The 15705-nt window shown below is 34.0% G+C and overlaps 1 protein-coding gene across 2 annotated transcripts in view; it reads left to right on the top strand.

Moving 5' to 3' along the window:
• The first annotated feature begins 4481 nt into the window (after positions 1-4481).
• Positions 4482-15705, top strand: part of LOC149783013 (cysteine desulfurase-like) — a 44342-nt gene continuing 33118 nt past the window's right edge. Inside the window, exons 1-4 of one of the 2 annotated variants that reach the window (XM_089934587.1) lie at positions 4482-4774; positions 9883-9982; positions 10759-10875; positions 14935-15072. In XM_089934587.1, the coding sequence (XP_089790713.1) occupies positions 4656-4774; positions 9883-9982; positions 10759-10875; positions 14935-15072 (474 nt within the window). In that variant the 5' untranslated portion in view covers positions 4482-4655. Of the gene's footprint in view, positions 4789-9882; positions 9983-10758; positions 10876-14934; positions 15073-15705 lie in introns of both variants that reach the window. The other variant, XM_089934586.1, reaches the window with a different exon arrangement.

Raw genomic sequence — 15705 nt, forward strand, 5'->3', positions numbered from 1 at the left:
ACAACAGTGTAACCAAAGTCTATTCAATCCTGATTGTTGAATGTTCTGCACTTTAAATATCATCAAAAATGTTCGACAAAAATTGTTGATTGCTATGGAAATTTACAATGTAGCTATGTAATAAACTGGGTCAAGAAAAGATGACATCTGGACTATCACAAAGTACAAATTTGTTTTCAAGACGTGCTGATTTCATTGTGACATCATAGCGCGACATAAATCCGTTTTGACTTCGTCCAAAAATGTCCTCGTAATTTAACATTACTTTTTTCCGTATGTACTTCTCATGTCGTGTAAATAATGACCTTTCAAAGGAACATGGACATATGAGGATCCAAATAAAGTGAATAATTGCCATTTAAAGGTATGTGTAATCATATGCTAAAGATGACACTTATTCGTGAAATAGTCGGTTCTGGACACCTACGTGGCCTGTATGACTTGTAATATAGTCTAATACATATGATATATGGAAACAAAATAATTAAAGATTGCAGTACTGTATTCAGTGATAATAGCTTTTAAAATCTGATAAATGTCAAAGAGACACAGAGAATTTAGAGTGTATACTTCATGGTATCCAAAAATATCACAGACTTTAATAATAACAGAATATTGTGAAGTGCTCATATATTTAAATCTTGTTGGAACGAAATTCCTCCACATTTATTTCAGCTTACGTGAAAATAAAATCACAACATTGAGACAGCACATCCATGGCAAGGAATGTATCGTAACTTTAGCAATGTTACAGCAAAGGAAGACACTGAATATTACGGTATTGCTATGCGCAAAGTTATATGTATTGTAAGAATAATTTCAAGTTTATCCTTTTTCCTATAAAGACCCTACATTTATTTGCCAGTACTGAGCTGTGTCCAAATCCAGTAGTATACTAAGGAGGGGTGGGGGACGGACAGGACAGTTGCTCCGTTCTCCAGAGGTCTTGGGGCATAAACTCACGCTATAGATTTTGTCATAGGTTAGCCAGTGTTTTTGACAGGCTAGACCGTAAACAAACGTATACGTGCGTTGGGTCACAGATTTCACTGCCGAACCAGCAACAATGCCACATTAATATTTGTATTCTGTCGCCAAAGTACACAGAGAAAAAACAACATAATGCTTCAGAACAAACAATTTCCTTTAAATCAATGCAAAAAATGCCAAAACCTAACTCGGGTATCATCAGTAAAATGAGAGAGGAAGATATGCTGGGATTGCTTTCGTCGATAGTGACACAGAAGTAATAATTGTGACCTGAGTAAGACTGACTGGCAATGTCACAGAAATTATGTTCTTATGTGTGTCATATTTTTTTCCTAGACAGCATGTTTTCTCGCCTGCGACTGATGTCGAAAATATAAAAATGAGTCATAAAGTCTGTCCATACCTCCATTTATAAGGTCTGTCCGAAACCCCCTTAGTTACTATTCCTACCTGACCCTTTTCGCCTATTTTAAACCAAATGTTTACATAACAATACACATGTATCTTTTATCTACATCATTGTTGTCTAAAACCCTACACTCAGTGATTTACTAACCACCAACCAGTAATCTATCAAAAACAAGTTCTCTACTATTCACTAACCGCCTATCTTCTATCCAGCACCCAATTATCTTCTATCCACAAACAGCTGTCAGATAACTGACACCCATTTATATACTATCCACCGACCTATTATCTAACATCAACACTCAGTGGCTATCCATCCACCTGGCATTGCTATCCAACATCTAATTATCTACTATCCACCAACCAGTTATCTACTGTTAACACTAATGATGTACTATTCCCACCTGGGTATCTACCATGAAGCATCCAGCGACGTACTATTCACCTACGAGTTACCTACGTTCAAAATCAAGTACCTAGCACAATGTTCTACACTATCCACCTGCCCATTATTTGCTAACAATTCCCAGTTATCTACTAACCAACATCTAGTTATCTACTATCTATCAACTCTTAAAAAACGTGTTTAGGTTCTAATAAACAGTAACAAAGAAAATGTGCAAACAACAAATTTGTAAAATTTAACGAATAATTTATTTCCCTGAAAAAGTAAGGTAAAAATGAGGAAAAGAACTTACGGTTTTAAGAATCAAATCCCAAAATAATCGAATAATAATCCACTAATTAAATTTTAGAAGTCCTACTAATGAAATGTTCTAATGAAATTTGAGTTTGAGTCCCGACGAAAATTCAAAATGGAAGTCGATGACGTATGCTATAGCTAGTATTATGCTGTCGTGTCTACAGTTCTTTGGTATTCCACAGATAAAAATATTCCGGTGTTTGAATTCCGAATAAAATTTAAAGAAATGTCTTTGTCCAAGAATTCTGCATGAGCACTCAAATATTTCCAGGAAAAAGAATTATTCTTTCAGAATCCAAATAATTGTAATAAAAAAAATATTACTAGAAACTGGTCACAATAAAACCAACACCTTGACATCAAGTGTTTTTTTTAAGCCCAAACTGACTAAATTCTCTATAAACATTGGTATTAAACATGACTACTGCACTGCGCAATTCCGATAAAACCAGAATTTCGAAATAGAGGCTGTTTACGTATAAAGTCATGTATTCCCAGTATGACCTTGACAAAAACCAATCATTCTACTTTAAGAATAAGTTAAAAGTAGAAAGTTGTTTACTTGATTCACTGATTTCTGAATCAAGGTCGGGAACCCGGTCAGCATTAGGTGTTTACGGCGAAACATTCAGGTCAAACTAATTTTTTTAAATATCAAATTCCGGTAAACAAAATTACATTACTCTAACATACAATAAATTAAATCAAATATAAATTAAATAAAATATGCATAATACAACCAATTACCTACTACCAGCAATATATATATATATATATATATATATATATATATATATATATATATATATATATATATATATATATATATATATATATATATATAATGTTCACTCATTATTAAACTGTTAAAGTTTGAAAATAGCGGTAAAAAGTATTAGTAATCAAGGTTTTCTAAATAAATTTAATATGGTACTCAATTTCATCGCAATCCTTTCTGCTTTCCGTTCCCCTTCCCGTTGTATGCATAAGGGACTAAATACACAAACATCTAGAGTGAGAAAGAAAAAGAATTCTGGCTGGATGAAAATCCTGAAATTGAACTTACACTAAGTAACCTACAAGAATATTATTCGTCGTAACGGTATGCGTGTACTTTGCATGGGATTTATCTACAATATTTATATAATGATTGATGCAAACGCTGTCGACATTATATTTAAATTTTTCGGTTACGTGGTACACATACTGTTGTGTATTTAATGTTTTGTTGTTTTTTCTTTTTCTTTTTAATCCTATTAATATGTTATAAAAACCTATTATTATTAATTAAATATTAAAATTTCCAAATGCCTCTCTCTCTCTCTCTCTCTGAACCATCGCGGCATGATACGGGCGCGATAATCTATTAAAAGACGAGTGTACGTAGAACATTTTCGCTTGTGTCATCCAACGATGTCTCCAGACTTATAAATAATGGTCAAAGTTAAGTCAAACCGATCACTAAAGGATGAGAGAGAGGCAGAGACAGAGAGATTTATAGTGAGTAGTACTGTTATTATAGCAGAATAATTACCCAGATCAACTGTGAATATATTAAGATATTTTAATTACATTTTGTTGGTTCGTCATTTCGCTTAGTTTCTATTCCGCACTAGTTTTCATCCGTCGATACGTGAATGGTTTAGCATTCATGTGAATGACTGTGCTTGTAGTGCTTTTCATTTCTATGATCTTTCATGTTTAAATTATACGCGTGTCTTATATTGATATAATTAATGTAAATAAAAATAGAAACTAAAAACAAAAGAAAACAATCAACTTATCAATACGCAAAGGTGATTGTAAAAGCAACAAAATGTACAGAACTACATTTTGTATAGAGAGAGAGAGAGAGAGAGAGAGAGAGATTCCTGTTTTCTTTTGTTTTTGTCCGACATGTGCTTTTCATTTAAACCCACAAATGTTGCTTCTTTATCCTTAAACGGTATAAACTTCCAAAGTATCTGAGTTATAATTTTGTGCATTTTCTTTTCTTCTTTATAATTTATTTGTTTAAGAATGACCAGTCTACCAATTAGTCATTAGACTGGCAAATTTGTTTTCAGTTATAAGGCATTTCTTAATAGATGGCTAAAATTCTTCTGGTTTGGTAAGCCAGTATTACTCATGATCGGAACAAATCTCAGCTCGAGTGGTGAAATAACAAGGGACGTTTGTTGCAGGAATACAAATCAGTTGGTGTATTTTATGATTCGCCTCTGGCGGAGTGCAATCACAGATATTACGACAGTAAACCCCAAGGAAGTGTGATTGTAGCTCGGCCTTCTTCCGCTGCTAAATTATTCCTTGTGATCGAAAGTAGTTCAAGAATATAGTTCTCAACACCCAGGAATTACATTCGAGGTTCCTTTCTCAATATAACGGAAAAGGCAGTACATATTCCGATTGTATTATTTAACAACTATTACGTAAGACGATAGTTTGCCAAGCCAGTAGCATGCAGTAATAGAAGTTACGTTCGAGGGAACCAAAGGAAAAGAAAAGCCAGCTACGCCAGCAGCAGAGATTGTTTCATTGTGGACACTGACATACAATGCTGCCCACGTTTTACCGATGTGGCAGCCGGCTCTTTTCGAGTCGAGGTTACCTTTTCGCAACAAGACCATTGCAGACGAAAGTTCAGGATTACACGAATAATGTCGCACAGCCACAAGATCGTACACAAGGTTTACACAACAAATCATACACTAATTAAAAAAAAGCGTAGGGTGATATTTGGTCCATGATGTTTAGCCTGACAGATCGACATCTTTCCTATCGACTACTTACCGTTTGGTATTGTGATTGACAGTAGAAAATGTTATTCTTTGACTGTGCTATCATTACTGAGAATAACAATGACATTTTTGATTATGTTATCATTGTTGAGAAAAAGATGCTGACTGTTAAAGTAAAATTGAATTATCATAAAAAATTCTCTAGTTTTATCTTGTTTGCACCGCAAAGCATAATTATTTTAATCATAACTGAGTTAGTCAACATGTAAGACCTCGACGTTGATATTTATGTTTTGGGCGTCAGGCAAAACTAAACTAAAACAATAGCACTAAAACAAAATTAACATGTGCTATGTCTTACATTGTAGGACTAAACTGTGAGTCAGATACTAGTGACCACGCAGAGTCTTAGTGACAGTTGGTAAATGGCAATTGTGTGAATTGTCTTTGTAAAACTAAGCACACAGCTACCATGTGAATAGACCCTTCTTTTTTGTGTTGTTTTGAATTTTTTTTGTAATAAGTTTAATGACCCAACAGGATAGTTATACCTGGTATTTTGTGAATAGTTTTCATTGATGAACAAACTGATATGTAGTTGTGGGGAGTGGTGGAAATCTTATAACAATCACCACTATGCAGCTCTGCTCTGACTGTGTCAGCAGGGGAACTGGAGGCCAAATTTTCATGAATACTTCACAGTACAGGTTACATGTGATGCCACAGTACACAGTGGGCGACTTAATCCCCTCCACTTTCTCTCCACATCAACACATCACTGTGGTGGGCTAACTTCCTACCGATCAACACTTTGCCTTGGTAGGCATGCTGATGGCAATTCCACCCAAAAAGGGCTGGTTGACATTACATTTTGACATTGGAACAGCCAGTGAATCAGGATTATCCATAAAAAGACTAAAACATCAAGAGTGATTTACAACCAGATACTATTTGAAGAATCACTCTTCTTTATTTTAATCATATATAAATTTGTTTCATGCAAAATGAGGAATGGAATAGTGACTTGTTTTGTACTGTGAATCAGAACAGGGTAATTGTTTTAAAGCATTTACCTGCCCCTCCCCCCATTTAGAAAGTTAAATGAGCTCTTAATAAAGAGTTTTCTTCAGTAGAATTCATGGCAGTGACAGTTGTTAAAACTTATAAAATACTGATACGGATTAGCATCAAAAGATGATGTCAGTATCAGATTGGGAAAGGCATTTTTTAAGTCATCTGACTTGGTGCATTGTGACAGTTTCAGTTATGGTCATACCATTAACAAGGGAAGTTTGACAATTATTCATTATTAATCTGAACTCAACTTTTTGCTGAAATAAATAATAATGTGGAAATTTTTTAACTCTCTGATGTTCACAGACTTTAATTTTCAACAAAATTAAGGGCATTGTACGTGAATGTATTGTCACTACATGTAACCTATTATGTGGCTCATTTTGAAGGGGAAAATAGTTTTAAAAATTGTCATCATCATGGAAATAATAATAAATCATATGGAAATGAACCGTCAATAATTGAGTCATCATATTAATATGTTTCTTATAATTATTTTTACAGCATGTTTTGTTCATGAGACAAAAAATAGTAAACTAGTTTCTTAGAATCTGGTAGTGTTTGTCATGTTTCAGTATGTGTGTGACTTAGACACATGTGCACATACACACATTTGACTTTGGAGCATGAGGTTTGTGCTTTTTGCTCACTGGCTGGAAATTTTCTTTCTTTCTCCTCCATGATGCTATAGTGTCTAGTAAGGTAAAACATTCTTACCACTTACAGACCTTTCCATATTTCCATTTCTTTGTAGATTTATAATTGCTAGAATTTTTTATATTTAATTCTGAAAATGCATGAAAATGTTGACATGTCAGGTATTGAAAAAGTAAAATTTGTTTATTGTTAGTCAACATTGTAGTGTTATTGTTGAAATTCACATTGGTGAAAAATTCTTCAAAACATGAGCAGTGTCACGTTATGTGAGAAAATTTGTTAACAGTTCTTGCTCATGTTTATAAATGTCTTCTGATAAAATTCATAATTCAAAGTACTTTGGGTAATGTCAATATGTGTTATATAATATTATGACTTTAGACCGATTCTGAAACAAAGAAATTACTTGTCTGTGAATTAGTCATTACTTTCTTTGAAGAAACTTGCCTTGGGACCATCCTGTATTCAAAGCGAGGTGCCCATCAGGCTTGTCCCGAAAAATATTTGACAAAATGTGAAAATACATTTTCAAGATGTTGACATACCTGCCATAAGTTAACTTGCCGAAATCTAAATCAGATCATCATTGTCCTACATAAAATTGAGATCTCAAATTGAATCATGGCATGTCATGTTAAAAATATGAGTTTGTACTCCCAAAGCCCCTGACACGATCATGTTTTGAGAAAACACAATTTTCAGTAATCCTAAAAAAAACCAAACACCACATTCAATATAACCCTGTTACATGTATAATCGGTAAACAGTCATTATTGGAGCTGATGTAAAACTATCCCTTGAGCAGTTTAAATAGTGGCAATTAAAGGCATTGAGGTCAGGTATAAACCACCATTTCACTTATTAAGTGACTGACAATAGCTAGTGAGAATTGTTTGAAAGCTGCAGCAGGTGAGCCCATTGTGCTAATTTGCATAGGAAGGATCAGGAAGTAGAACAACCCATTATAGGTATCACCGAGATCCTAGATACATGTACAAGAAGAAAAGTTATTACATATCAAGCCATATATATCATATTTTTGGCAAGTTCGTGAACAGCGGCAAAGTTTCTTTGAAGTCAGATTTTACTGCATATATAGAATGCAAAGCATGATCATTTCAGTTGTCGGAATAGTTCATTTTTTGAAGCCAATTTCAATTAGCTATCAGTAAAGCCCAACAAAAATAAATTTCCAAATTCATGGTTGACAGATTTTACACTGTGAATCACATGGGCGATGAAAAAAGGGGAAGGGGCAATTAATTCTGTGCACATACAGCAACCAACACATCAACATACGTAAACTCGGTTCTGACCAGGATTCACTCAGAGAACCCAGCAGAGAAGTTTGAACACCAGGACCATCCAGTCCCTAGTGAGGGTAGTGATGAAGACTAGTGATACTTGCATTACTTTTAAAACCCCTTAAACCCTATTGAATTTTTATTCAAACTGTAACTATTGCAACATTGTGTGACAATCATATAAAAGGGGAAATTTTGGGCATGTGGAAATTGGAGTCGGGTCTTGTGGAATTTCAGTCGGGGCTCGTGAGTTTATTTATGTCACCTGCCCTGAGCCTCTGTCTAAAAAAAAATTCTTTGAGCACTGTGGTGTGGAAGATGAGGCCATTCATTGAAGAAAGCTAAGCAATCAGGGAATACTTAAACTGTTATCAAAGCATACAAAAAAGAAATATTTCTAATTATTGCAACTTTGTGGTCTTAAGTAATTGAAAAGAGTAAAACCCAATAAGCTTTGAAAATTTGCAATTTATTTCCCTTGAGTACTAAATGAAAATGTGTTTCTTATTGCAGCAGAAACATCAAATAATTGTAGATCATTGATTGGGGCTGAATATTTTTTATTTGCTTAGTATTTATACAGCACTATCAGTGCCTCAGAGGTAATGAGTTTTCTTTGAAGTTTCAGCCAAACTATTATTTTCTGGGTACATTTAAAAAAACAAAAGGAATTAGCTGTCCTTTGGTCAATTGTAGCAGTTACTTTGCCTGCCTTCAGAAGTTGGTCAATTGTAGCTAGTCCTCGTAGCATAGACAGACCAACAAGTAGATCTCTATTTTTTGTTTGTTTAGATTTGTATTCTTCTTTTTGTGACATTTATGGTGGCAGAGTGATGCTGCCTTCCTTGCATGCATCAGAATTTTTTTATATAAAAGGCCAACAGGTGTTCTGTTCTGACAGGGGTTAGTACAGAAAATATGAGTGTTCTGAAGGATTTAATTCTGTGAGTGAAAGGAAGAGGATTTTTACTTACCATCCACATACAGTGGTCAATCAAAATAAATATATTAGTTACAAGTGAGCAGCTGATAATCTGACACTAATTTGTCCGAAAGATCCATTATGAGATCTTAGTGCCTCGACCTCATGATCTCTGCTACCAGAAGTAAGTTTTTTTAAAAAAACGCAGAGATCTCACAGCATACAAAACTCGGGCCAGATGTCAGAGTAAGTGGATTATGTTATAACAGTTCACTGTTAAGATGGCTTGTCAATATGAACAAAGAGTTTATCTGACAATACATGTATATGAATTGCAGTGCATTTTATATAAAGTTTGCAGCTTTTTTTCATGATGCCACTGAGTTTCTTCACTCCAAACCCAAGGTTGTATATACAAGTTTAAACAGTCAATAATGTCTGGAAAAAATAGCCAGATGGTATATTTTGGTGCCAATAAGGAATATAAATCACAATTTGTGACATTGGCAAGTCCAGCCTGATCCCTGAATAAACTTTTTACACATTATTTTTCATACTTTTAAGAAGAAAAAACTTTTTTTGAGTGTGAGAAAAATACAAGTATATGAAATTGCAGGAGTCATGCCGTGATCATCTTATAAAAGAATTCACATATGATCTCTTCCCCAAAACTGAAAATAAACTTTTGACACATTGCTTTTTGTACTTTTATGAAGAAAAAACAATTCGTGTATGAGAAAAGTACTTGTATATGAAATTTTGTGAGCCATGCCACAACCGTGTTATATCCAAATTCATGTTATAAAGGTGCATGCTATAGCAGGGTCACAACATACTTCTGTAATTTTGTTCAGTCAAATGTTTTCTTTTTGTTTTTGTATTGTTTGGTTCAAAGATTGATCAAAATGTCTGTTTAAGCATTTGTTTTAGGACATTCAGAATTATATCCCTCTACACTTTTCGTATTTTCCCATCACTTCATCCTGTTAATGAGAGGTTGATCAGCTGTGGACCCTGTTCTCTGTTTTGTTTTTATTGTTAGTTTTGAAACTCAAATGTTTAATCCACATCTTCTGTTTTTTTTTTAGTCCAACCCAAACATATTGATATTTCTGATATGAGGAAGGACATGCCTGACAAAGAATTTCGTCCCTTGTATTTGGATGCACAGGCCACAACTCCACTAGTAAGTTCCCACCTCTGACTTTGCTGATTCTTCACTCTGAACTGTGTCCATACTGCAATTGTTAGGTATGAATTTTTTCATGTGCATCACAGGCAGCCTGTCTGGTTAACTGTTACTATCACATTTCTGAAGATTAGCATTCATGTGTTTTTTAGTGTTGTTAGTACATCAAAACTACTCAGACTCTTGCTAACATGGTACATACTGCAGGCTTCCTACTAGGCATAGCTATATACTCATCTGTAGGTCAAGGCCAGCTGCCAACTGCACAGACTAAGATATGCTGTAACATAATGCATTGCCAGTTCAGGGTATAGGCAGTTTTGTTAGCAGTAATTAGTAGAACTAACTATGCATACCCTGACTTGCCAGTGCATTATGGGATGGCATCTCAGGATCTGTTTTGTTTACAATTGGACTTGACTGGCAAGCAAGTAGATACAGTAACTAATCGTGCATTTAGTGATGCCACCTTACAAAACAGCTTATGCAACAAAGAGATTACCCTGTAAATCACAATGGGAATGGGACTGTGCATGAAGAAAGTATCAGGACCATTTGTACTAGTTAGCTCTGTGATGAACCATTCACCCACATGTCATCATGTTTAGCCACAGTGAGAAATGATTTCAGGGCTATGCTACCTTGTTTTAATTACTGATATAATTCTTATTTAAACAGTCCTTTCAGTAAATTTCCTATTATATTATATTTAAAAAATAAATTCTCCAATTCATATTCTGATTTTGCGATCTATGTTTTTGGCTCAATTATAGGATCCACGAGTGTTAGATGCCATGTTGCCCTATTTTGTAAGTTACTATGGAAATCCCCATTCAAGGACACATGCATATGGTTGGGAAACTGAAGCTGCAGTGGAAAAGGCTAGAAAGGTATAGTGTAAACTTGCTGCTCCTTTTTAACGTTTGAGTAGAGTACAGTATAGTAGCTGTATATCTTTGGATTCAATCCAGTGTCATTTCCAGTTCCTTTATGCATTGCATGTCATCCATTCAGAGCTGCTATGTACAGCTTCTCAAAAACTAATCAACATAATTTGAACAAATTTGAAAGAAAGCATCATGACTATCATTATGAAATTAGAATAACATTTAAATGACTTCTCAAGAGCAACTCACCAGAAATTTGACCAAATTTAACAGAAAGCATTCTGGCTTTCAGATTTGTTCAGATGAAGCCGATCCACTATCAAATAATGGACACCATTTCTTGGAATAGAAAAACCTTTAAATGACTTCTTGCCCAGAACTATGCAGCAGAATTTGAACAAATAGGACATGAACCATTTTGGCATGAAGGTCTTTAAAATTTGTTGAAACGATGGCAATTTGCCATCAGTTACAGCCTCCATTACCATAAATATAAAATCTTTAAATAACTTCTTTTTCTTCTTTAGCAGAAATTTAATCCATTTGAATGAAAGCATCCCGACAAGAAGCACTTTCAGATTTGTCAGAATATTGCCACACCACCATCAAATATGACCACCATTGTTAAAAACTGAAGAAAATATAAATGACTTTTTTTTCAAAAACTGCTTGACAGAATGGGACCTTATTTGAAACAAACATCTTGGAATGAACATCATTCAAATATGATAAAATGCTGCCAATCGGCCATCAGATATAGCTGTGATTAAGAAAATAGAAAAACCTTTAAATGATTTATCACAAACTACATAACAAAATTTGGACCAAATATGATGGAAAGCATACTGACCTGTCCTTCAGATTCACTCAGATGATGCAGTTCAACCATTAAATGTAGTGGCCATCAGTACAAAACCTTTTCAAAGAATTTTAGAAATTTAATTAACTAAATTACTCTCATGAAAGATATTATTATGACAGCACAAACAAGTATTAATGGATTTTTATGAAATCTAGTTTGTGATATACCTGTTGACTACCTTGAATGATGCCACTTAAATAAATGTTCAAGGTCAATAGCCATGACAAATAATGATGTCCTGCACTTAAAGATATCTTCTGAACATTTTAACTTGGACATGTAAGAAAATATTTATGTTACCATATTTGGTATGTTGAAGTTTCTCAGGAGTATTGGATTTGATTTCAACACTCAGTAGTGACAAGAAGAAACTGTTTTATCTTGGTGTTACATTTAGGCTCTTACAAAACGCAACAAGAAAAGAGTGAAGACAACAAGCCTTGCAAAATTTAACAAATAATTAATTTCTCCAGAAAAACAAGGTATAAATGAGAAAAAGAACTTGCGGTTTTACAAATAAAATCCAAAAATAATCCAAGATTTAAAAATAGAAATCCTAGTAATAAAAAGTCTTAATGAAACTGAGTTCGATTCCCGATGAAATCGAAAATTGAAGGCGATGATGTAAGCTGTAATCAGCATTGTACTGATGTGTCCAAGAATTACTTTAGAGCACAAGCATTTCAAGGGGAAAATAATCTCTTGGAATCCAACTATTTTGAAGAAAACAAAATAATTAGCCCCAAAAAACTGGTCACAACATAAAAAAACTTGGAGATCTCCAGTGTTAAGGTACAGAATGACTCTTCTTTCTCAAAACATCAATAATAAATCTAGCTACTGTGCAAAACAGATGCCTGGATGTGGGTCAGTGCACTGGAAAAACCAGAGTTCGAAATAATTGCTACATATTATTTGTCACGTACTCCAAGTGTGGCCTCGATTTCACTTTATAAATCTTACTCTAAGAAAGAATTATTTTTTTAAAGTTTTTTTTTATACTTCAGCTCTCATTGATTTCTTAATCAAGGTCAGGAATTAGGTCAGCATTAGATACAAAGTTTCTGTTATTAGTGTTTATGAAAAACAGTCGGGTCAAACTGAACTGAATTTTGGAAAATATCATCCAGCTAATAAAGTTACATTACTTTATCATGTAATGGAATAAAACAAATGTAAAACTTACAAACAAACAATTAAATTAAATCAAATATAAATTAAGTCAGATATACATAACACCTGCAGAAGTTAAGTAACTTCAGTGGGCTCATGTTGATGGATTGCCAAAATATTAAATATTAAAGGTTATGGTTGTCTAAGATGGACCTGGTAACAGATCACTTGCTCCAGTTTTTACCTGTCATGTCTTGTAGCTTAATACAATGCTTTGACATTACCTTGTTTGTGCAACTATTCTCAGTTTGTCTTGCATTATTTTATAGATCACTTGGTACATATTATCTGATGACCAATCTTTGTGATACCTTGATTTTTTTAAAACGGTATTGCCCCTTAGACAAAAAATTGGATGTAGTGTGTGATGGTGAATGCACTGTTCATGCAGCTTTTACTCAATTGCTGTGAAGTTTAGTAATTATAGTTTTCATCAGAAGATATGCATGTTGTCAGATCATTGCATTTCACAATATAAGAGTTATGTGCACTCTTTGTCTAAAGATTTGTCTGTATAATGGAGTCAGGGAGGGATGCGGGAGAGTTTGCCATATATTTACCTGAGCAGATTAATCACCATTCTTATGTTTACTCATCTGTTGTTCATTTCAATCTACACTGCAGATTGTTGTTGCAGTTGTGTTTTTATTTGGTTGTACAATGCAGTTATTCATAACAGTGTTGCATTGTAGCAGGTGGTCACTGACAGCAGTGCATTTGCATAATAAAGTAGATCAATGTACATGTATAATGATTTGGTAATGTGTGATAGGAGGGCACTTGTAGCAATGGCTGATCATATCAGGTGTTATTGTACTTTAAACAAATTTTGAAATGTTTATTTTCTTAACACATGCAGTCAACTGCATTAGAAGAAATTTCTGCAGAAAGTATCTTACCAACCTAGATTTTTGACTTCTCTGGAATTGACTATAAGATGTCTGCCAAGGGTGTGATGTCTCAGGTCCACTTGGACTGCATTCTGGAACTTAATTTTTAATTAGCAATATATAGTCATGTTTGTGCTGACATGTCACAAACCGCTGTACATACATTCCTTAACAAAAACACCTGTCAAGTTTCCATGTGAGAGGGTGTATAGCTTATTCAAGTGAGCTACAAAGACTGACATTTGCTTTGCAAGTGCAATGGTTATGAGTTATCAGCATTTATGTGATGTTGACAAATTCCTCTTCAGTTCATTATCCCCATGCTGTTGAAATCATAGATATTGTGACCACTTTTGTCAGTTATTTTTCCATCCATCTGTCTGTACCTTTTCTCCAAAGAAAAACTGCATAGTGGAAATTCACCAGATCAGTACTGGTAGGTAGGTTGACCCATATGATAATAATATTTGAGATTGGAAATAATTCTGGGCCCTTCACCTGGGGTCCTTGGGAAAGGGTAAAAGGTCAGCATCAGCAGTGTCATCTTCAAAATATATGTTAACCACACTTTCACGTGTATTTGTAACAGGACACAGAAATGTTATGGATTTTGGGATATGGCACCTAAATTACAGTCCAGAAAAGTGGATCAGGATCTTTCTTTGAGTGTGTGTATGTGTGCATGTGTGTGTGTGTGAGGGTGAGGAATATGTAATAAAAAGCAGTGGAAATGGCTCTAGTTTCTTATGAAACTATTTTTCTATTTCGTATTTGATGTAGAAACTGCCAGCATTTTGTGAAAGTAGTCAAGCAAGGATGAGTTAGAAATAATTAATTTGAGATTAATTATTTTTTACTTATCATGTAGAATTTTGTTGTTATTATTCATTTCTTTCTCAATTTTTCTAATTTATTTTCTCTATTAGATACTTAACAGTATTATTATATTTCATTTGGTTCTGGAGTAAACAATAAAACATTTAAATTTTGCTGCTATGAGAAATTATATCCACATGTATATGGAGAATGGAAAATTGCTGTTAGCAACAGTATATGTGATGAAGATGTATACTTGAGTTTTATGCAAATGTGACCTAACAGGAAATTTCATATCATCATCTTCCTTTTCGTCCATAGCAAGTAGCAGATTTAATAGCAGCTGACCCACGGGAGATAATCTTTACCAGTGGTGCAACTGAATCCAATAACGTTGCAGTGAAGGGGGTTGCCAGGTTCTACAAGAGCAAGAAAAAGCATGTAATAACTTCACAGACAGTATGTATAGCTTTCATTTTTACATTTTGTTGACTTTGTCGGGTGACTTCTCAGTTTAAGTTATTTTTCTATAATGTTCTACTCTTAGTGTGTAGAGTCTGTCTCAAATAGTGGCAGTTGTTTGAGTTTAAATTCAAGTAAGAGCATGTCCATAGCATTATCTATGGAAATCTTGGACTTTCAGAAATTCATAATGAATTGGTAAAATATTTAGTGGCTTAAATAGTCTTGTTGAGGATAAAATGTAGAAACAAAAAAAGAAATGATAATTAGAGAGAGAGAGAAAGATAGATTGTATGTTGCTGATGGTATATCATAAATATATTTAACCATATAACAAGTTTGATTGAAGGATAACTTGAATAGTAAAATTAAATTATTGGAACATTATTTTTATAAGTGTTATATCTTATGGCTGTTCTATTAAAACATACATGGGACCCAGGGAAGGCATTATTAAATTAGGGTACTCACCCATAGATGAAATTTAGAATTTTCTTATCATTTTAATATGAACTCTGTGTATCAAAGTACCTTGGCATATATTTTTAAAAATACTGCCTTCCCTGGGTACCCTATATCTTTTAATGGAACAGCCCTTAAGATATGAATTTGATGGATCTGTTTTAAAGT

The sequence above is a fragment of the Sinohyriopsis cumingii genome, chromosome 15, assembly GCF_028554795.1.
Source record: "Sinohyriopsis cumingii isolate HCF-2022 chromosome 15, ASM2855479v2, whole genome shotgun sequence".
NCBI classification, from domain to species: Eukaryota; Metazoa; Mollusca; class Bivalvia; order Unionida; family Unionidae; genus Sinohyriopsis; species Sinohyriopsis cumingii.